At 42.2% G+C, this 23163-nt stretch overlaps 1 protein-coding gene across 1 annotated transcript in view; it reads left to right on the top strand.

The window, feature by feature from the left end:
• The window catches only part of LOC124795919 (methyl farnesoate epoxidase-like), a 325562-nt gene that overhangs the window by 220325 nt on the left and 82074 nt on the right, over nt 1-23163 (top strand). The window contains exon 5 of the mRNA XM_047260000.1: nt 18462-18582. Within this exon, the coding sequence (XP_047115956.1) occupies nt 18462-18582 (121 nt within the window). The remainder of the gene's footprint in view (nt 1-18461; nt 18583-23163) is intronic.

Here is a 23163-nt window from a genome sequence, read left to right as displayed (position 1 = left end):
GTGCACCATAGTGTCGTGTTAATCTGTCGGCTACAACTTGTATTTGTCTAGTTGTGGCTAACAGGTTATTCTCAAGATGTGTCAGGCGCACCTGTTGATGTACCAACACTTCGTGATTAACTTGTGTGTCCGAAAGCGCTTGCTGTGTGTCCAAATCCCAGCGTTTTGCGTCTGTTTCGTCAGGAGTCCCAAAGACAGATTTTAATAATGTACCTCCAACGGGCAACCAGGCTCGTTTGAAACGAGGCAGTGGTACTGCATCCCTAATACTGTTCAATTGACTTCGAAGGGTTGAAATAATTCTAGTCACTTCCCACAAAGATCGGAGAAACTCATGTTCCTTCGTCTGCGTCAAGAAGGTTTCATATTTTGACAATTGCTGAGCTGTATCATATAAAGCACGGTCTTCCTCTTCTAATAATGTTAGGTTGACATCAGCTAACACTATAGCATAATGTGGAGTATGCACCAGATTGTGACGACGTCCAAAGAGCACGCCAGATGTGGAAGGATAGACGTGAAATGGAGGCGCCTTAACGGCGACGACGACAACCATTGAGATTAACATGCTGCCCATTGCGGATGATAAATTGACAGCCATTTGAACGGAGATTGCTTTCAGTTTCCAATGTTGATAACGGTCGACTGCGAGAGAAAGTATTAGTGCCCCTAGAAGTAAAAATTTCCTGGCTTACTTGATGAGTAATTCAGAGATGACGGAGGGGGTACAACGTTGTAGCAGTAATTACCTGGCAAGTAGCGACGATGGACCCGTTCAGTCACGTTTACTGATGAAGAAGGTCACGAAGTAGAATCACGGCAGTCAACCAACAGTTTGGCAGCCGTGGGGGTAGCAAGGCGGCAAGACAATGGTGTAATTCGACACCGAGTATCCGCTGATCAATCACGCGTCAGCAAATAAGACGCTGAACGCGGAGGCAGTACTACGCAGCGCAGACTAAGCGTAACTCGCTGGAAAAATTTTTCTACCTGCTATGGGACGAAGGCCAAGTGTCATCAATTAATTTGAGCTTTGTACGAAGAAAGTTTTTTTTTTTTTTTTTAATGAATAAAATGAGAAGGATTCCTGTGATCGCGGTGTAAACCTGCACAGCCTAGGCACCTCCCACGCATTGGCCACTACGCAGGGGCACCCACCCCGCTAAGGCTCGACACGGCGAGACAGGTGAAGTACTTCATAAATTTCAGAAATAATATTGAGTGGTTTTTCAGCTGTAGAAAACCCGAATGAGGGTAGGACAACTTAAGTTAACTCAATAATCAAAGGATCTTTACTTACAGAAGTGGTCAATAGAGAGATTAACTGTACTGAAGTCGGAAATGAATGTTATCGAGAGCGAGTCTGTTGCTCGTGAATACAGAGGCTGGGTGTGAAGCAGTGGAGGCGGCGCAGCGCAGCTTATCAGCGCTGAGCCGGCAGAGTGCTGAGCTCAGATAACAGCGTCAGAGAGCGCTAGTGGCTCTGCGTCCGAGACTAAGACATTGTAAGTGCAACTTAAAGGTAACAGTTTATTGCAAAGCAATAATACACAAATAGCTGATGTCACAAAGACGTTTGATTCCATTTTAACAGAACAACTTAAGTGTTCAACAGGTAAATTGACTACGTTGTTGATTAAAAGAAACTGCTACTGAACATAACGTACATACGTACGTGCTTCCCTTTCCCCTTCCGAAGAGCGGAGGGCATAAACCATAAAAGCCTTGTTCATGTACTTAGTATATGACAATAGAGGTCTGGTAACATCAACAAGTTACACCAAGGTAGTGTGGATATGAACAGTGTGAGTATGTTGTAAGTTGTTATTGGGCGTATGAAGTGTTGTGTAAATGTGTGACTAACGGTAGCTGATGGCGGATACGAATTGAAGGCCAATAGGTGCTATCAGAGATACTTCCAGTCGAGAAACAATGAAACTTAAAAGGGAATACCGAATATGACACAAAAATAGCGTATAACCATAAAGTGTACTAACATTAATCATAACTATAAATTGATAACAATAAAACATGACATTGAAGTAATAATAATTGACAAGAAATAAAATAAAGGGAATATTTCCCGAACATAAACTTCCGAATCGGATACGAAATCCGCCAGGGGAAGTTGTTTTTTTTTTTTTTTTTTTTTTTTTTTTTTTAATCGGTTGACGAAGTGCATAAGGGACTACGTCAGTAAAATCCGACAGTGTGTGTATATAACAACATTGTTCTTAAAAGTGCAGTTTGCACTGTCAGATGGTGAAAAGCAACTAATCCGTTCAGCAACGGAAAAGGCTGCCATCTGGGGAACGGTATCTGAATCTTTGGCAGAATCCGATGATTTTGCAATGGAATTGCCAACTAGAAGAAGGTGGCTTTGTATAAAATGTAATAAAAGAGCGTCTGGGGCTCATTTCATTTGTGGTTGAGTGCCAAAGGCGTAGTGTGAGTGCAAATTGTCTCACGGTAATTGATGTATGAATTGTTTTGTGGTCAACCGAGGAGCCTAGGATTCGGTGACGTGTAAGTACAAGTTCACAGTGCGTATGAGCTACCTGCGAGTGACTCGACTATTAAGTTCAGCAGTCCATTAGGGCAATCTGCAGACTTGGATTGATGATTATATAATTTGCAGGGCAATGGGGCAACCTGCGGACAGTGCTAAGGCAACCTGTCTAATAATTGAGGGGTAGGCAGTGCATTGGAGCTATCTGCGATACCGTGGTTCAGCGGGCCTAAGGGCGTCCGTAATAAAAGTATCAGCGGCGTTATTAGCGACCTGCTGTACTAGGGAAATGTCGACTGTTCAAGCAATAAAAATAGCTCTGAAGCTAGAATAGTATACATGCATAAATAGCGTCACTTTTTGAGCGCGCAGTACATAACACTACATAAAATGAAAATCATGAACTATAAATCACTAGTGCTAGCATAATGACATAATTAAACACAATGACATATATTGACAGGAAAATAAAAACACAATGATGTATAATAATAATGCTGTAAGTAGTCGGAACGCTCAACATTAACATGCAACACTGGCCACTTGGGGCTGGCTGCTAGGCTGCGTGTGTGTTAGTTTTAAGACTGATGATAACAAATTGAACTGAAAGGACAACTAGGCACAATTCCCGTAGCGCTTACATCACCGGCTAATTAGAGGCAAAGTACGTATCTCACAATGGATCATTGGCCGATATTTTGGGGCAAGACTGCAACAAGGGAGAGCAATATCTCGGTGTAAATGGTGGTAAGACTAAAAGACCGGTACTGTCGGAAGAGGGTACCTAACATGTTGTAGGGGCCTCCTCATCGACAGAAGAAGGAAAACAGGATAGAACAATGACCACGGCGGTAGAGTAAAATAAATGGGGAGGGCAAAAATAACTGCGTAGCAACCAAGGAACAATCGTCCACCGATATACGGCAGCCCGGACGATTGGTCGTTTGTACCTCGTCAGTAGCGTGAAAAACCCGTGGCATTGTATTGGTTTGCCCATATCTGGCTTTGTCCAAGGCAGTTCGATGTGTAAGAGGGCTAGGGCTGTAGTTTGTAGCTTACACAATGAATCAAAGCAGTAGTGAAATTTCACTTATAGGATTGGCAGACTAAGGTATGCAGAATAATGTAAATCGTTAAGAACTTCGTGTGATTTATCCAGCTAATGTGAAACAAAACGAGGAAAAGAATTTAAACAATGAATCACATCTATTTAATATTTATGTTAAGATTTATTGGGATGTTTGAATGAATTTTGTTTGCCGTGTCTTCCGGCTGCATGAAAGAAACCAGCTTGGAGCTGTTAGCGAGCGCGCAGCGCACGCGTAGGTGCGGAGTAGGCAGCGGCACGTCAGCGGTTATGTGAGACGGCGTGTAGCCGCGAGAGACCGGCCGCTACTGCAGCGACAAATATCACGCGCTTAGCGTGTACCAGAAATAACGATGAATTAGAAATTGCTAATTATCTAGAATAAGAGTTTTTTTTTAAAGGCTGTTAGTTATATAAACTGATGGTAAGTGCATTGTAGTCTGTCATACACAGAGGATAGGGCAGTAATTTGCGGTTTGTTTTTGTAACTACTAGGACGCGCCGCGTGTTGAGACGCTGGAGGCGGCAGCGCACGTGGTGATAAGATACGTCATCGCGCGGAGCGCTGTTACTGGCTGAGAAGGAATGATGGCCGCTGGCCAGTTCTTGGCGTGGAGAAGGGACAGCGTTGAAGAGCAGGAGGGGAGGCGACAGCTGATGTGTTGCCCTGCCAACAGCTGGTCCCGTAAACAAAGCGTACGAGGCGTATGCATTTCAAGTCCTGGCTTTATCTGTTCCGATTACTTACGAATAGCTGCAGCAAATACAGAACTAGGACATATAGTACAATACACTAGACGTCAACGTAACAAGTATTAAGAAAAGCTCGGAGTAAAAATACTCCACATGTACTGGTTTGCCAAATAGATGGCAATAGAGGACATTGAAGAATATCATTCGGAGTTAGCAGCCGCGGTACTGCCAACACCAAGTGTAATGGTTGCATTTGAAGCAAGTCAGTTGCGTGACGTCTAATGCGTGGCATTGCTTGCAAAACATAAAACATAATCATACATATAAAAATGAGCAAAAATACATGACAGGACTGGAAACTGACAATTGAGAATGGCTGGGAACTCCGTGGTGGCCAGGCACGTCTTGCTTCCAAGTCCCTGGAGAAAATGACTTAAACTAAGCTGCAATAGAACATAACATAAAACTCTAACTAGGCGTGATTAATCACGCGACCTCAACCCATAAGGGTGTCGATTCCGCAAAGGGTATCTACAACCCTGTGGAGGTAATCTCCTCCGTTTTTCCTTTCGTTTTTGTTCTACTTGAGGTGGAGGTGACACAGGCGGATCGGGGGCTGCGACCTGTTGTGGTGACACAGCCCTACCGTGGTAAGGTTGCAGGCGGTCAAAGTGCACTATCACCGTACGATCGGTTAATTGCAGTTCTGCATTGACTGGTGAGGTCAACCGTACAATCCGATACGGGCCTTCAAAGCGGGGAGAGAACTTTTTAATTCGTCCCTTTTTGATTGCCGGGTTTCGTAGTAACACTAAATCACCTGTCTGATAAGTCGGTAAAACAGCATTTTTGTTCTGCCTGTGCAACTGTTTATTAGTAGCTTTGATATTATTCCTCTTTACCTTATACCAGATCGCTTTTAGCCGGCGGGCTAAACCTTTTACTTCCTTTATTTCTGCACCTTGAGGTAGTTTGTCTATTTCGAACGGCGAATTCATCGGCCGTCCAAACACAGCTTCGTAAGGGGTATACCCTGTGGATTCATGTATTCGGGTGTTGTATGCAGAAGAAATATACGGTACATATCTGTCCCAATCAGCGTGCGTTTTTGCAACATAATAGGATAACATTTTACAAATTGTACGGTGTACGCGCTCAACGCGACCGTTAGCTTTAGGATGGAAGGGAGTTGTACGCCATTTTTTGATTCTTAATAATTTACAAACTTGTACAAATAAAGCAGACATGAAATTGGTTCCTTGATCCGTTAAAATGGCATCAGGACTTCCAAAAGGCAGTATCACACGATTTACAAACTCTCTCGCCACAGTTTCAGCTGTCTGTGTCGTTTCTTCACTTTTCCGTTTCGCGACATAGTCCGTTCTACCCACTTTCATCTTTCCACTATCAACAGAACAACCCTTGAAGAGTCATGCACCACCCCCAAGGGCACGTACCTTACGTGACGCGGCTGGCACCCGCGCGGTCCCTTAGCTGTCTGTGTCGTTTCTTCTCTTTTCCGTTTCGCGACATAGTCCAACCTACCCACTTTCATCTTTCCTCTCTCAACACAACGCATGAAGAGTTATGCACACCCGCAAGGGCACGTACCTTACGTGACGCTGCTGGCACCCGCGCGGTCCCTTAGCTGTCTGTGTCGTTCCTTCACTTTTCAATTTCGCGGCATAGTCCATTCTTTAATCTTTCATGTCGAAGAAGAATTCACGAGAACAGTGTTCCGTGCTCTCTGACGACAGCTGATCAGGCAACATCAGACGCTAACCGCGTCTAGCCCGCAGCTAAACGCCAGTAAGCGGAAATCTCTGTTCAAAACCTTGAGCCTTCTTTGTTTCCCCATTTTATTTTCCGAAGGAATACCGACTATTGAAGTAGTTGCATTTAACTGTATGACGTGTCCCAGGACACTGCGATACAAGCAAGGATAGACGGAGTTTTAAGCAACCAGCTGGGCCCGAGGAGGCCAGCACTACGGAGTTACAGAGACGGTCAGTTTAGTCGCAAAATGTTGAGAGGATGAAGACGGCGAATTTGGTCGCAAAGTAAAGTTAGTCGCAAGATGTTGAGAGCATAACGAGGGCGAATTTGGTCGCAAAGTAAAGTTAGTCGCAAGATGTTGAGAGGATAAAGACGGTGAATTTTGTCGCACAGTAAAGTTTTGTTTTAAGTGAGAGAAGTCGTGTTTTAGGAATAAGTAAGTAGCAGCTATCTTGGAGTCGCAGAATTGTCATATACACAGTTAAGTAGGCGATAACGTCGTGTCAACGATGCGCCGTGCGCTAAACCTTCATAAAGGAAAAGTCCTTCAGAAATTACGCTCAAATTATATTGTAATCCAATTTCTTACGCTTTCTGTCTCCACTATGGAAATCTCTAGATTCCCTTCGAGTTTTGTTCTTCTCTCATTAGCAACAGCCTTGACATCCAACAACACAATCTACACACCACCTGCACAAAACTGGTGTCACTTATCTTTGTCAATTTTACTTGATATGTTCAGCAAAAATGTTGATGCATGAGAAACTTCTCATAATGTGAACGTTATTACACGTAGAGGGTCAGCCCAAAGAGGCACTTAACTTACTTTGTTTAGGGATATGGAATATGCAGCAAAATAATACGATATTTGGGATCTTCATTTTTATATTTCCATGTATATGTAATAATTATGTTTGGGCTAAAATGGATTTCATAGGACCTATGTTACGGGGTTGTGAGTTATCTGTCACTTATAAACCAATTTACTATGGCATAAAGTAATTTTAAAAAGTAGCCGCTGTAACAACGCATCTAACATGATGTCACGAGTAATCCCACTTCTGACACCATTTGTTCGTCAGGATAGAAGTCAGGAGCGGAGGGCGTTGTAAAATGAAAATTAATTGAGTGGAATGGACCCAGTTTATTCTTGTAATGATGGTACAGTGGTGCCTACGTAGGGCTGAGCAGCCCCAAGAGGGGTTGCCGTCTGCTCATCAGAGAGGCAGAGGCTAGAGGAGCGACTACTCGGGGCCGAGGTCAGAAGCTAAGAGCGCGCGGAGCTGTTTCCAAGCCGCCCTCGCCGCTCCCGGCCGCGTCCCCACGTGATCACACGATTAGTCTCTGATTGGAGGATTGATTCCGCCAACGCGCCTTGCTAGTAGCGTGCCCCCGTCAGTGCAACCAACCCGTGGGACTTGAGTCTGACCGAGGAGCACGTGGCAGGAATGTGCCGACCATGGTATTCCGGCCAGCACCTTCCACCACAGTATGCCCAAGCCGGCTACGGCCGAACATTATGCATTGAAAATTTATTTAAATAAAATTTTGTCGGCAATGATCCCTCTTGGGGGTCTCCTCCCTGCACACAAATGATGTTGTCGTCTATCATCGAGTAAAGTCATCACAAGATCACAAAAAATTGCAAAACTATTTAGGAACGATATCTGTATGGTGCAAAAATTGGCAATTGAGCCAATATAATGAAAAGTGTGAGGTCATCCAGTTGAGTGTTAAAAGGAATCATTTAAACTTAGGTTACACGATAAATCAGTCGAATCTAAAGGCCGTAAATTCAACTAAATACCTTGGAATTACAATTACAAACATCTTAATTTGGAAAGAACATATAGAAAATGTTGTGGAGAATGCAAACCAAAGACTGAGTTTTATTGGCAGGACACTTAGCAAATGTAACAGACCTATTAAAGACACTGCCTACAATATGTTTTCCCGTCCTCTCTTGGGGTTCTGCTGTGCGGTTTGGGATCCTTACCATATAGGATTAATGGAGTTCATCGAGAAATTTCAAAGAAGGGCAGCACGTTATGTATTATCGTGAAATATGGGAGAAAGTGTCACTGAGATGATACAGGATTTGGGGTGGACATCACTAAAACAAAGACATTTTTCGTTGAGGTAGAATCTTCTCACTGAATTTCAATCACCAACTTCGTCCTCCGAAAGCGAAAACATTTTGTTGACGCCGACACACATAAGGAGAAACGATCATCATAATAAAATAAGGGAAATAAGAGGTCGCACGGAATGATATAGATGCTCGCCGCGCGCTGTTCGATTTGCAGAATATCCATGTAGCTGCAAAATTTTTCGTAGCCTGATACCAGAACAGTCCCTTCACTGTTCTTTCATTCTTTCTTTCTTTCTTCGTTCTCCATTTCCTGTCCTTTCTCCGCTTCGGCGTTTGAGTTTTCTCTTTGTTTCTTCTTCCTCCTTGTGCCCTCATGAAGGCCGACCCATGCATCTAACGCGTATCAGGTGAGTGGTTAACGTGTAATTTCCAGCCCTGGTCCCTCAGATACGGTTCGCACGTACCTCCTGGTACAGGCCAGGCCCATGGAGGGATGATTGCCTGGACTGTTACCTTCATAAATTGCCAATTGGCCCCTCTGTCAGTGGTTCAGGAGATGTGACTTGAGGCGTGAACAGCCACCAAAGGCAGGTGAGCTAGCCATTTGAGAAATTGGCAGTCATGGGGAATTTTCTCACAATTAACCAATCACCATCTTAGTCTACGTCTACTAAACGTAAACGGAATGAGGCTAAAGATTCCAAGACTCCAGTGGGGAAAGTAGGGGCTAATACGAAGATTTTGATCGAGAGACAAGCAGCAACAGAAGTTCTGTCTTTTGTTTTCTCAGTAAGAATGAGACAACAATCTTCCTTGAGATTTGTGTGCCAAAAAATGGATGGACTGACATCTTAATACGTAGACTAAATTTGCATCTACATCTGTCTGCGTACTTCGCAAGCCAATGTACGGTTCGTGGTCGAGAGTACCCTGTACAACTACTAGTAATTCCCTTTCCTATTCTATTCGCAAATAGGGTGAAGGGGAAGAAAAATATTGTCTATATGCCTCCATATGAGCGCTAATTTCTCGTTTCTCATCTTAATGGACTTTATGCGAAATGTATGTTGGTGGCAGTGCAATCCTTCTGAAGTCAGCTTCAAATGTCGGTTCCCAATAGCGTTTCTCGAAAACAACATCGCCGTCCAACCCAACCACACACTAATTTGACAGGAGCCACTAGGAATGCTTCTTCCGAGCTGTATTCTGAGAGAAACCTGGGTCTGTAAGCTCATACACGTTTGGGAAGGGGTGGTCAGCAGACAGGTATTTTGTTATTGTTCACTGGGTCAGCCTTTCCGACATTAACACTCCTCACAACTTTTCGGTTTGCTGGTGGGAGAGGGTAAGCATATGCTCAAAATCTTGGTATTTAGTGGCTGGTCAGCTGGTAACAGTACAAACCTTACGTGCGGGCAGAGATTCACGACCCGGTGGCGGTGGTGCCAGTGTTCGCAAGCGAACCGGTGGCGGTGGCAGGGATGGGTCTGGAGGTGGCACAGGGTTGGAGGAGAGAGTGAAACCTCCCATGTCCCCTGGACTGACAGGTCTCAGCAGGATTAGATTGGGAGTAGTATACTGGGATTGTAAGCGACTTACTTCCAGCAGCATGACAAGGCAGCTGACAGATAGAATGTAAATACTTTTGGGTATCTTCAGCTCCCCCCGTGAACCATAGACCATGCCGCTGGTGGAGAGGCTAGCGTGCCTCAACGATACAGATAGCCGTACCGTAGGTGCAACCACAACGGAGGGGTATCTGTTGAGAGGCCAGACAAATGTGTGGTTCCTGAAGAGGGGCAGCAGCCTTTCAGTAGTTGCAGGGGAAACAGTCTGGATGATTGACTGATCTGGCCTTGTAACACTAACCAAAACGGCCTTGCTGTGCTGGTACTGCGAACGGCTGAAAGCAAGGGGAAACTACGGCCGTAATTTTTCCCGAGGGCATGCAGCTTTACTGTATGGTTAAATGATGATGGCATCCTCTTGGATAAAATAGTCCGAGGGTAAAATAGTCCCCCATTCGGATCTCCGGGCGGGGACTACTCAAGAGGACGTCGTTATCAGGAGAAAGAAAACTGGTGTTCTACGGATTGTAGCGTGGAGTGTCAGATCCCTTAACCGGGCAGGTAGGTTAGAAAATTTAAAAAGGGAAATGGATAGGTTGAAGTTAGATATAGTGGGTATTAGTGAAGTTCGGTGACAGGAGGAACAAGACTTTTGGTCAAGTGAATACAGGTTTATAAATACAACATAAAATAGGGGTAATGCAGGAGTAGGGTTAATAATGAATTAAAAAAATAGGAGATCGGGTAAGTTACTACAAACAGCATAGTGAACGCAGTATTGTGGCCAAGATAGACATGAAGCCCATGCATACTACAGTAGTACAAGTTTGTATGCCAACTAGCACAGAAGATGACGAATAAATTGAAGAAATGTATGATGAAATCAAAGAAATTATACAGATAGTGAAGGGAAACGAAAATTTAATAGTCAAGGGTGACTAGAACTCGGTAGTAGGAAAAGGGAGAGAAGGAAACGTAGTAGGTGAATATGGGTTGGGGCTAAGAAATGAAAGAGGAAGCCACCTGGTAGAATTTTGCACAGAACACAATCATAGCTAACACCTGGTCCAAGAAGCATGAAAGAAGGCTGTATACATGGTAGAAGCCTGGAGATACTCGAAGGTTTCAGATAGATTATATAATGGTAGGACAGAGATTTAGAAACCAGGTTTTAAATTGTAAGACATTTCCAGGGGCAGATGTGGACTCTGACCACAATCTATTGGTTATGAGCTGTAGATTAAAACTGAAGATACTGCAAAAAGGTGTGAATTGAAGGAGATGGGACCTGGATAAACTGACAAAACCAGAGATTGTACAGAGTTTCAGGGAGAGCATAAGGGAACAATTGATAGGAATGGGGGAAAGAAATACAGTAGAAGAAGAATGGGTAGTTTTGAGGGATGAAGTAGTGAAGGCAGCAGAGGATCAAATAGGTAAAAAGACGAGGGCTAGTAGAAATCCTCGGGTAACAGAAGAAATGCAGTAAATGAAGCAGTCAAAATGGAATACAAGCGTCTCAAAAATGATATAGACAGGAAGTGCAAAATGGCTAAACAGGACTGGCTAGAGGACAAATGTAAGGACGTAGAGGCTTATCTCACTAGGGGTAAGATAGATACAGCCTACAGGAAAATTAAAGAGACCTTTGGAGAAAAGAGAACCACTTGTATGAATATCAAGAGCTCAGATGGAAACCCAGTTCTAAGCAAAGAAGGGAAAGCAGAAAGGTAGAAGGAGTATATAGAGGGTCTAGACAAGGGCGATATACTTGAGGACAATATTATGGAAATGGAAGAGGATGTAGATGAAGATGAAATGGGAGATATGATACTGCGTGAAGAGTTTGACAGATCACAGAAAGACCTGAGTCGAAACAAGGCCCCGGCAGTAGACAACATTCCATTAGAACTACTGACAGCCTTGGGAGAGCCAGTCCTGACAAAACTCTACCATCTGGTGAGCAAGATGTATGAGACAGGCGAAATACCCTCAGATTTCAAGAAGAATATAATAATTCAAGTCCCAAAGAAAGCAGGTGTTGACAGATGCGAAAATTACCGAACGATCAGTTTAATAAGCCACAGCTGCAAAATACTAACGCGAATTCTTTACAGACGAATTGAAAAACTAGTAGAAGCCGACATCGGGGAAGATCTGTTTGGATTCCGTAGAAATATTGGAACATGTGACGCAATACCGACCCTACGACTTATCTTAGAAGCTATATTAAGGAAAGGCAAACCTACGTAGACTTAGAGAAAGCTTTTGACAATGTTGACTGGAATACTCTCTTTCAAATTCTGAAGGTGACAGGGGTAAAATACAGGGACCGAAAGGCTTTTAACAATTTGTACAGAAACCAGATGTCAGTTATAAGAGTCGAGGGTCATGAAAGGGAAGCAGTGGTTGGGAAGGGAGTGAGACAGGGTTGTAGCCTCTCCCCGATGTTATACAATCTGTATATTGAGCAAGCAGTAAAGCAAACAAAAGAAAAATTTGGTGTAGGTATTAAAATCCATGGAGAAGAAATAAAAACTTTGAGGTTCGCCGATGACATAGTAATTCTGTCAGAGACAGCAAAGGACTTGGTAGACCAGTTGAACGCAATGGAAAGTGTCTTGAAAGGAAGATACAAGATGAACATCAACAAAAGCAATACGAGGATAATGGTATGTAGTAGAATTAAGTCGGGTGATGCTGAGGGAATTAGATTAGGAAATGAGACACTTAAAGTAGTGAAGGAGTTTTGCTATTTGGGGAGCAAAATAACTGATGATGGTCGAAGTAGAGAGGATATAAAATTTAGACTGGCAATGGCAAGGAAAGCGTTTGTGAAGAAGAGAAATTTGTTAACATCGAGTATTGATTTAAGTGTCAGGAAGTCGTTTCTGAAAGTATTTGTATGGAGTGTAGCCATGTATGGAAGTGAAACATGGACGATAAATAGTTTGGACAAGAAGAGAATAGAAGCCTTTGAAATGTGGTGCTACAGAAGAATGCTGAAGATTAGACGAGTAGATCACATAACTAATGATGAGGTATTGAATAGGATTGGGGAGAAGAGAAGTTTGTGGCACAACTTGACTAGAAGAAGGGATTGGTTGGTAGGACATGTTGTAAGGCATCAAGGGATCACCAATTTAGTATTGGAGGGCAGCGTGGAGGGTAAAAATGGTAGAGGGAGACCAAGAGATGAATACACTAAGCAGATTCAAAAGGATGTAGGTTGCAGTAGGTACTGTGAGATGAAGAAGCTTGCACAGGATAGAGTGGCATGGAGAGCTGCATGAAGCCAGTCTTGGGACGGAAGACCACAACAACAACAAGATCTTCAGCTATTTGATGACAGTTATCATCCACTTTGGTATCGGAGGAAATGAATAACAGGCGTATAGGAAACCTCTGAAAACGTCACAGAAGCATCTGTAATGGGTAGCTGGCGAGAGTAATTCGACTGCAAGAAAAAAGTTACACACCATGCCGAGGGAGTCTCATTATCAACTTAACGAATTAGTCAATCAATTTGATATCAATGAAATGGCACTATCCAGGTGGAAGTCATGGCAAGAATACCACAGATTCGATTCTGTATTTGGAGCGCAGTAATCAGGCGTTTTTTCGCGGCGACGAAATCTTTTAACGAAATTTGAGTCTCAAAAATGGCTCGAGCACTTTGGGACTTAATTTCTGAGGTCATCAGCCCCCTAGAACTAAGAACTACTTAAACTTAACTAACCTAAGGACATCATACACATCCATGCCCGAGGCAGGATTCGAACCTGCGACCGTAGCGGTTGCGCGGTTCCAGACTGTAGCGCCTAGAACCGATCGACCACTCTGCCCGGCATTTCAGTCTCCCACCTACACAGGGAGAGGTGGCCATCGTAAGAAAATCAGCTATATTACCGAATTTTTTTAGTAAAAATAACACATACAAATAAGGAATCTACATTCAGCGTGAGAAATTCGAGGAATATGGACAACAACATCTCTGTCTCGAATTTGGTAAAGCGGATTTCTTAAACTGGGGAAACTCTTTGGTGAGGGTGGCTTTGAAGTTAGAACTCTACGCCCAATCTGCCCCTGCTATTTTCACAGTGTGCTAGGGATTAGCAAGGCCCGTTCATGGCCAGTCCTGATCAGAAGTCATGGATTAGCCTGTACTGAGCGGTTAGGTACAAAGAAAGGCTCCATTTAGTTCGCTCTTGCCCACAGCTGCAGGGACAACTCCCAGCGGTGGCACTCACAGCACCCTCTTAGTGGCTGAATAGCAAAATAACCAGTATGCTGGCTGAACGAAAACTGACGTGGACATGTGTGTTGGATGTATTCACTGATTTTTCTGAGGAAATTTGAAAAGATTCAATATGGCGAGTGTTTGCACTGGTTGGTTATTGGCTGGGAGTCACAGTGACAGCCTCTCCAGTCTCTGAGAGTCTGGTACGGCCAGCATTTGGATACTGGGAGAATGGCACATAACTACAGGCATGACTGGCACACATGCCGATTCCAGTCCTCTCCCTGCCTTGGTGGCTGCAGCTCCGGGCACTCCTGCAGTTGTCGGACGGCATGCGCTTGGTGATCACGTGTGTGTGGGCAATCTGAAGGTTTTTTTGCCAGATATGTTTAGTGTAAGGTGGAAACGCTGTGGTGGCGGAGAGTAGGGCAGCATCTGAAGGAGGGTTCTTGGATATTCTCAAACATTAGTGTATACAAGACCTCATATATATTGATCACTATGATTTATTTGTGGCGGAATGTAATTACTAGATTTTGTGTGATTCTCAAATATTAAAAATACGTTTTATTATGAAGAAGAATCACTGTGAGTGTTACGAGCGATATATTTGACTTTGGCTAACCCTCCTTGCAACAGTGTCTCTGATTTAAATTGGAAATGACGAGAAGCAGAAGGTACTATACCCACTAAATTCGACATCTCATGATGGAACAGAGCGAGCTGAGTTCCACGGTTCACTAATTCGGCATTAGACAATAGGAACACAGTATGTTGAGGAGGGATGAAAACCCCAGTTTGCATATTTGGACATTTTGGTTCAAGCAGGTGTTCACACAAACAGGAAGTATCCGTGAGAGAGAGAGACAGACAGATAGACAGGAAGTGGACAGACAGGAAGTGAGTCTAGAATTTCCTGGTCAATGGAATGCCACCACTGTGGCTGCGAAAACAAAGGAAGATCCCTCAGATGGGTGGGCATGTGTGTTCCCTCGGACTGGTATCAGGGCACATGGCTCATGTCAGCTAACAGCCCGCCCCCCCCCCCCCCCCCCAACAGTGGTTTCGCTGCACATGATGTGATCTTGCATTTGGTGTAGTGGTGGACTGTGTGGCCCCTGATAGCAGCTCCTCTGCAACTCAGTGCAGCGGTGTGGAGGACAGGCAGTGAGAGGAGGAGAGTGGTTGTGTTATCATGTAATCACATGTTACAAATTTATAGAGAGTTTCACATTGCTGCTGCAAATTAACAGTCAGTCAATAAATTTGATGAAATAGTGGAATGAATTTTCCACCATTTTTATTTGTCAGCGTTCAGGGACATAAGGTGGGGTACTCTCTTTATTTATTTTACGGATGCATCAGCCACCCAATCACCACTTAGAGCAGTAGGGGGTCATAAATCCACCATCGTTTCCATTAATGGCTGTCAAAATTGTGTTCATGCTGAGGTAAGTGGGGGTGGGAGGGCTGGGGAGCACTCATGCCAGGGGAAAAGGAAGGGGGATACTGGGGATCATTCATGCTGGGAGAAGGGGGTGGGGAGTAGTGGAGCACTATCTCCTACAAACTGAATAAATAAAGAATATGTTATTGAATTTTATAAACCAACAATCTGTCCTCTGCAATGTAATTGACATTGATCTGAATTTCTTGTCATGTGATCCTTGCTTCCAGCAGCACAGCACAACTGGGTCTTTTTTTCCCCACTAATTCTTGGGTGGAAGGAGGGCAAGGGGAAGTGAGCGTGGAGAGGAGGAAGTGTGGGAGAGGAGCAGAGGGCTAGGGGTGTTTACCAGGGTGGGGAAAGTGGCCCAGAAATGAGCTGAGGAGGGGTGACAAAAAGTGCCCCAGTATTGGCATCCCTTTTCCCAGAGGGGCAGGGGATAAGGAGGGGGAAGGGGAGGGGTGGGTTGTTATAAATTACTTAGCATAGCAGTAGGTTATGGGAGGGGGAATAATTTGCCCCTGACTGTGTGCTTGCTTCTGAATGTATGCAACCCATACAACAAAAGGCACCACATCAGCTGTGCTCCATTACTAACTAGAAATGAGGGCAAATGGGTTCCCAATTCGGTATATTTGTAGGGAATTTCGAGTTCGGCATTCACACAACAACAAGGGACACCATTCGAATACCTTGCTAGAAAGGGTTTTCACACACACACACACACACAAACACAAACACACACACACACATATATATATATATATATATATATATATATATATATATATATTCGCACTTCAGTACTGTTAGACAGAGTAACTCAAAAACAATACTACTTTGTGTCTATACTAATAACACTCTGCGTAATTTTAAGTTCAACTCAACCGTTCTTAAACCAGCTCATCAGGTTACTTTTATTATTTTCTTGCACCAGGCTATGAATTACGTGAAATTGTAAAATATCGTATGCAGGTCTTCCTCCAAAGGTCGACAGCTTTGCCGCACACCACAGACTGTTCATCATAGGTGTAGTTAAAATTCTGCACTGTATCGAAAATATAACGCTGCTTGTTTCACATTCATTTAATGCACAACAAAAAAGCACCGCCGTCTCCACCAGCATCGGCACTAGTATCGTCATCTCCGAAACAAGGAAGAACCTCAACATCACCGCATTCAGATCTTAAAATAATCGACTGTAAGCTAAACTTACGCAAAAAATGGCACAGTGCTTATATTAAACAATCATCTTTTGGTTACTTCTTCTTCTGTTGGTACAGATCAGCTAAGTGTCACTTTTAAGCCACTAACTTAGCTTGAGCTTTCTGCAGTACACCTTCTGTTCACATTCTTCTTCCCCCTCTTCCGCTGTCCATTTTCTTCCGAGAATTTTTGGAACAGATTTGGTTTGGATACTGTCCCATCTATTAATTTTTTCTACATTTTCTTCTGTTTCCAGTTTCCTGCATATTGAAGCCAATCTGCACTTTGCTAAGCCAGTTATGTTTGCCTTTTAATTTTTCAGAATGCTGTACTTTCTTGTCAGTCTGCTACGACTCATTCTTTGTATACGACGACATAACATTAGTTTTTTTTTCCTGATTTGTCTGTTTTTTTTTTACATGATTACGTTCTTCTATATTAATTCTTAATTTAAATGTTACTACTGTCGTTTTGCCCAGTCACCTCCACTAGGACATTGCCATGAGCAGCGGTGCAGGATTCCTGCATCTCCTTCCCCTACACTTATTCCCTGAGTATGGGACTATTTCTATACTGTCATTCTACTTCCTAATATCTACCCTACAATGTGTCTTTCCGTATCACTGATTTCTTTATTTCCTTTTATTGAACTTAAAATGAGTGTTTCTGATGTTTAAGAACATTCTGGTCCATTAATTGTTTGTTAAAGATACATTTTTAGGGAACGATTTTCTATTACAAACATCTCATTTTTAGTGAAATACTACATCCAGTTTCAGTAATCTTGCCGAAATAGATCCTTTTTCTCCTCTTTTATGCTGAGTCACTTCTCCTAGCCACTTAATTTAACTCTTTAATTTTGTAATGTCTTCTAACTAAATTGTAATCCTATGGCTGAAGAGTGGAAACAGCTATTACCAGACCGCCCCTATATGAGAATGAAATAATAATAAAGAAAAAAGGGCCATGGTAGCAATCATTCTTTCCACGCTCTCTATCTGAGAATACAGCAATCAAAAGAACTATATGTCATACCCTACCGATAGTGTCCCGCAGAATATGCAGATGCAGTTCTAGAAATTACCCAGGTTTCATCTACCTTCGACTAGTGGATGTGTGAGACTGGACACTAGCACTAATGGACAAGTATGATGTAATATATTGATCGTGGACTTGTCGCTTAATCAACCTACTTGTCACGTGAACTGATTTAGAAAAAGTATAATGGAAAATCTAAACAAAACTGAGCGATCGACGTACGTAACCGTACCTAAACCGAATTCGAATCCGGTGTCGCAACCAGTGCTCTCACTGCTAAATACTTGTTGAAATCAAATTATCACCATTGCTTCGCATTAAGCAAGAGAGATTTTTGATATAATAACATAGCAGCGTCGTCAAAGGGAAACAGTTTGCTGGTAAACGAAAGATTCGAAGATGATTGCTCACTGTACACTGTGTTACGAAACTCGCAGATGTTACTGACAAGGCCGTACAGTTACACGTAAAAGGAAAAAATACGTTCATTAAATATCTGAAAGATATTTTCTTATTGCTCTTATTGGCGTGGATACTGTGCACTCAGATACAACTATTTATTCTCTGCTAACACAAAAGTTTTCTGAGTATCATACCATCATACCGCGCCATAATGTAAAGAAAAGGTATGCTGGAGAAACCAACGTTTCGGCCGCGCTTACAGTGGCACTCTTCTGGTTTCTCCAGCATAGTTTTTCACATTATGACGAGGTACGATACTCAGGAATCTTTTATGTTAAGTTACTACTCTGTCTGTAAAAACTTACGCAATTATATTTAACAAAAATCCTTTACTGTTTTCCAGAAACTTATCGAAGACCACAAGGCTACATATTTTCCAGGGAAGAAGAGAGATCTCATAGATGCATATTTGTATGAAATTGCAAAACCAGAAGATGCCCAAGAGGATAACACAACATTTACGGGTAAGTAATGTTTTGTAAATCCTCGTCGCCAGTTTTGGAAATGCCTCGTCGCTACTGCTGTGAAGGCCAAGTTGCCACTGCAGTTGCAGGCCGAGTCTGTGAGTTCGTTAAACGGCTTCTGGTACAGTACACCGCAGAGACAATTTCTCCCTGCCAGTATTACACAGCTATGCCCCAGGGTCAGGTAATAGGATAGGAGAACGAAGGTTCTACAACACTCCAACAAATTAGTAACAAAGTCACACAGATGAGTTGAAAGGTTTACTTATCTTTGTGACTAGTTTAATATTGAAGTCTCCAACACTGCTTGTAATATAACACAAAAAGGCCCTGAATAGCTAAGTGCTAATGATCGTAGGTAAACTTCACAGTACATAGCTAATGCAATTAAAACAACTGTTTGTTCAGTTCCAAGAATTCAATAAACGAAGTTCCCTGTCCAAGTCAGCCCTGGACGATGATTTATAACCATGTGGGCGAGAACTGCTCTTCTATCTTCCAAGTAGGCCTCTGTACGTTGTCGTCCGGTCATTGGCGGATTGTACTCGGCCGGCAACTGACCGAGGCGAAGTCGATATCTTCATCCTCAGAGCCGCCCGTGGCCCTGGTGGAACTCGAGCAAGTGGTGAGTCTCTATGGCATTGGCACTAGCTCGCATTTTTGGGCCTGTGGTGCTTTTGCCCTGGCTGTGTCTTGTTCGGGTGACACATCATAATGTGCAATAAAATTTATCTCACACCTCTACTTAAAATATGGTTCATTAGGGGTGCTGGATGTTATACATCCCTGCCGGATTTTGCATTTGCTAATATAAGTGTCTTCAGAGTCTTTAAACAGTCTCCGAAGTTCTCTCCTCTATGCGGACATTGAAAATTACAATCATTATAATTTTCTAAAATGGCCATTATCACAGTTAGATGCAAACATTCCTTTATTAAGCGTGAATGATTCGTAACAGAAACATGTATAAGTTTTTCCAGGACGGCAAAAATATTATACCTAAAACTCTGTTTTCATCAAAAGGTTTGCTAAGGAACTCTTGAGGGTCAGGCGTCCTCCACTGGGCCTATGAATCATCCAGTCTTAATGGCACGGAAAATGTCTGTGACCATTTGGAACAGTCTGTGTAACGTAGCAATCAGCCTCACTGCAGTTTGGTAGCTCTACGGAATTTTACATGTTTAGTAAGCTAAAACGCTTCTATACTCAAAGAATTTTTATTACGATGTTATTTCTTACGGGTATAAGCTTATTTCGGCTCCGTAGCCATTATCAAGCTCAAAACATATGGAGTTGCTAGTGCATGTATCTGTATTTATTTGTAACTAATAACAGTTTTATGTATGTCTATCGCTGTCTGATACCTTGTACTGCTGCGTATCTAAGGTGTAGCGCAGACGAAATTACAGAGATGTCATTTCTCAGCACTGAAATTTGTTGCTGAACAGTATTCGTTAATATGTGTTTAATGTTCTTGGTAAGTTTCACAGCTTTATTTGACAACTATGTCACCTCTTTTGTGTGGTTACATAATTAGCTTGTTCAACTATGGAGTTCTGTATGGTAGTAGTAAATCTTTGCTAATGTTTGTTGCTGTTGTCTTTGCCTGTTTTATCCGTTATCATGTTCTGTGATTTCAGTAAAGTTGTGAATATCATTTTTATATTTTTAGTCAGTTTGTTCGTTAAAAATTTTGTTGGGATATTTACGTGTGTTTATGTAGATTTATATTTATTCTAAAAGATTCATTACTGGCCCCTTCGGTGTTATGCGCAGCATTGTCGTCGCCTATCCGACCTGGTTTACATTGTAATTATTAAGAAAATTTATGTATAAGCCAAACAGGCAGAAATTTCAAAATTACATACCTAGAACATATCAGAAACAGTGACACAAACCTATCCACAGGCTTCAGCCACATGCGAACAGAAAACCACAGCGTAAACCAGATCGAAAATACGATGCAAATTCTGCACACAACACAAAAGGGCTCAAAAATGGATTTTTTAGAAGAAATAGAAATCGAGATACACACACACACACACACACACAAACACACAAAATTTCTACGAAAAAATCTAGTTATGACATAAAAACTATATTCACAACTTTACTGAAGCTATTGAACACGATAACGGATAAAATATTCCCAAAGAATTTACTACTACCACACATAACTCCGTAGATGGAAAAGCTAATTATGTAACCACATAAATACGTTGACTTAGTTGTCAAATCCAGCTGTTAAACTTACTAAAAATGTTAATTACGTCTTAACGAATATTGCTCAGCAACAAATTCCTGCTGAGACATTACATATCTACAATTTCGTCTGCCCTAAAACGACATAGTACAGAATGCTTTACTAATTCGTTTCGTTTTTCTCACGTTGAGCGAATAACTCTAGCGTTTTCTTCTCCCTTCTCGGTTTGTATAACATCTTTCACTAACTAGATAATCTTGTTAATTGACTGGTAATGAGTTTTATCATTCTTTTCTTGCAATGGTGCGTCACAGGGTACGAGCGGACCTCTGGCGCTTACGTTCCTCTAACTGTCTAACACCTTCTCGCCTATGTGGCATTCTGTAGGTAGCGCCAACAGAGGGCGCTGATTATTTGCTGCAGTATGCTTCTTCCGCTCTTTGTTTTTGTCATTTTTATATTATTCTGTGTACTCCGTAAGCTGGTTATTACTTACGCCTTTATATTTTCATCCATAATTCGCCACTAGAGTGTACCAGAATTATTATCGCTTAACTTTTTCCTTTTTAACAATCCAACTTTTGTCGTGTCTTAATTTATTGCATTTTGTTACTGTAATGACTTTTGCACGTGGTAAGCCTACTACAGACTTTACCGATTGTATTTTTCTTTTTTACTCTACATCGTATAATTTCATTATTCAAGAATACGTGTACACGTACAGTAGCGACATCTGGCGAGCATGCGAGACAAACATTTTGCGGCTACTTAACGGCAGTTTGTTTTGCACTGCAGACGAGATGGCCATAGTATATACCGTAATTTATACATGTGTGGTGACGCTGGCACTGATTTTCTGTTTAGCATTTTACGATGCCACTATGGCTGCAGCATATTAGCACATGCTTTTTTTTTATAAAACAGGTGTGCCTCGTCATATTTAAAGGGCATAATTTTCACATCTATTTCAGTAATACTCGACGGGACGTTTAATACTAATCTCCTCCTTTCATCGACCTGCACGAACCGTCACCGTTCGTCGATCGGACTATAGTGACTTCAGATGGATATAACATACCCAAAGTGATTTGGTGACACTCTTTCTCGACGAATTTAGACTTAGTACTTTGTCCGCTGCGTTGTTTTGCAAAACGGTGAAAAAGAGTTCTGCTATCCATAATAAAAGTAAATATTACAGCTGTTCTCAAGAAAGGGTCTAAAATTTGTTAAAAACCAACCAAAATCATCTTAAACAAGTGAGTCATTGTTACTAATGCAAACGACTACTTTTTTATACAGGATCAGTACATTTTGTAATTTAATTGACAAACAAGTTGAAACAATTTGTATGGATATTCTAATTTGTGTCAGTTCTGTGTGAATGTGTGGTCCTCAGCTTTCTGTGTTTGTAATATGTCAGTGACTGAACGGCAGTGGAGTGATTCTCTAGAAGAAAGAGTCGAAAGGAAGGAAGCGAGTTATAACATGATACACTGGCCAGCCTCCTCACACTGGCCTGAGACGAATTAGCATAATGCCTGCTCTGATGTTGATCATACCTCGATCCTCGAGTCTTTAGTTTTGTGTTCGTCAACACATTTCGTCCGGAGACACAATGATTAATTATCAAAGCAGACACAGCGCTAAAATAGCAATAATAATGATTTTTAAAGAATTTTAAGTGAGTTATCATTAATTGTGGAATTAGCTGATTTCAGGAGTAATTTATCACATTACATACTGCTGAGCTAAACCGCTCATATGAGACGGCACCACAATGCCAATACCAGATTTTTAATAATTACTTTTTTGAAAACTCCATTAAATACAGTCATGAAACCAATAGAAATGAACTTAGGAGGTACAGTTACATACAGCCAAATCTTGAATAGATAACGCTATATCTACTTTGTATCAAAATTAAGATGAACCAGAATATAAATTACAGCCAATAGCCCCTCGTGGGCTTACACATTCTCATTACATCTGGCCGAGGGAGCCTTCCATGGCGGCTCAACCAGCCCCTCGCAAAACCACTACAATCCTAAGTTACGTTTAACATTGACCACTACTACAACAGATTAATCCACCGTCAGATACAGACAAATATCGTCTTAAACAGCATTACAACCGAAGCTTTCAGCGATCACATGGATGCAGCTAGTGAACGGTGAAGGAGAAACGGAGATAGATAGTGCAGATGCAATTATATTATTTTGCAATGTTGTAGCTCCTCCATTGAGAACGGACTGAACGTTTATCACGGCAGAACGTTATATACTCAAGCACCAAAGAATCTGGTAATGGTATGCGTATTCAAATACGGAGATTTGTAAACAGGCAGAATAATGGCGCTGAGGTCGGCAACGCCTATATAA

Source organism: Schistocerca piceifrons, chromosome 4 (assembly GCF_021461385.2).
Source record: "Schistocerca piceifrons isolate TAMUIC-IGC-003096 chromosome 4, iqSchPice1.1, whole genome shotgun sequence".
NCBI classification, from domain to species: domain Eukaryota; kingdom Metazoa; phylum Arthropoda; class Insecta; order Orthoptera; family Acrididae; genus Schistocerca; species Schistocerca piceifrons.
Note: the sequence above shows the minus strand (reverse complement) of the source record. Positions and strands in the feature narration are given on the sequence as shown.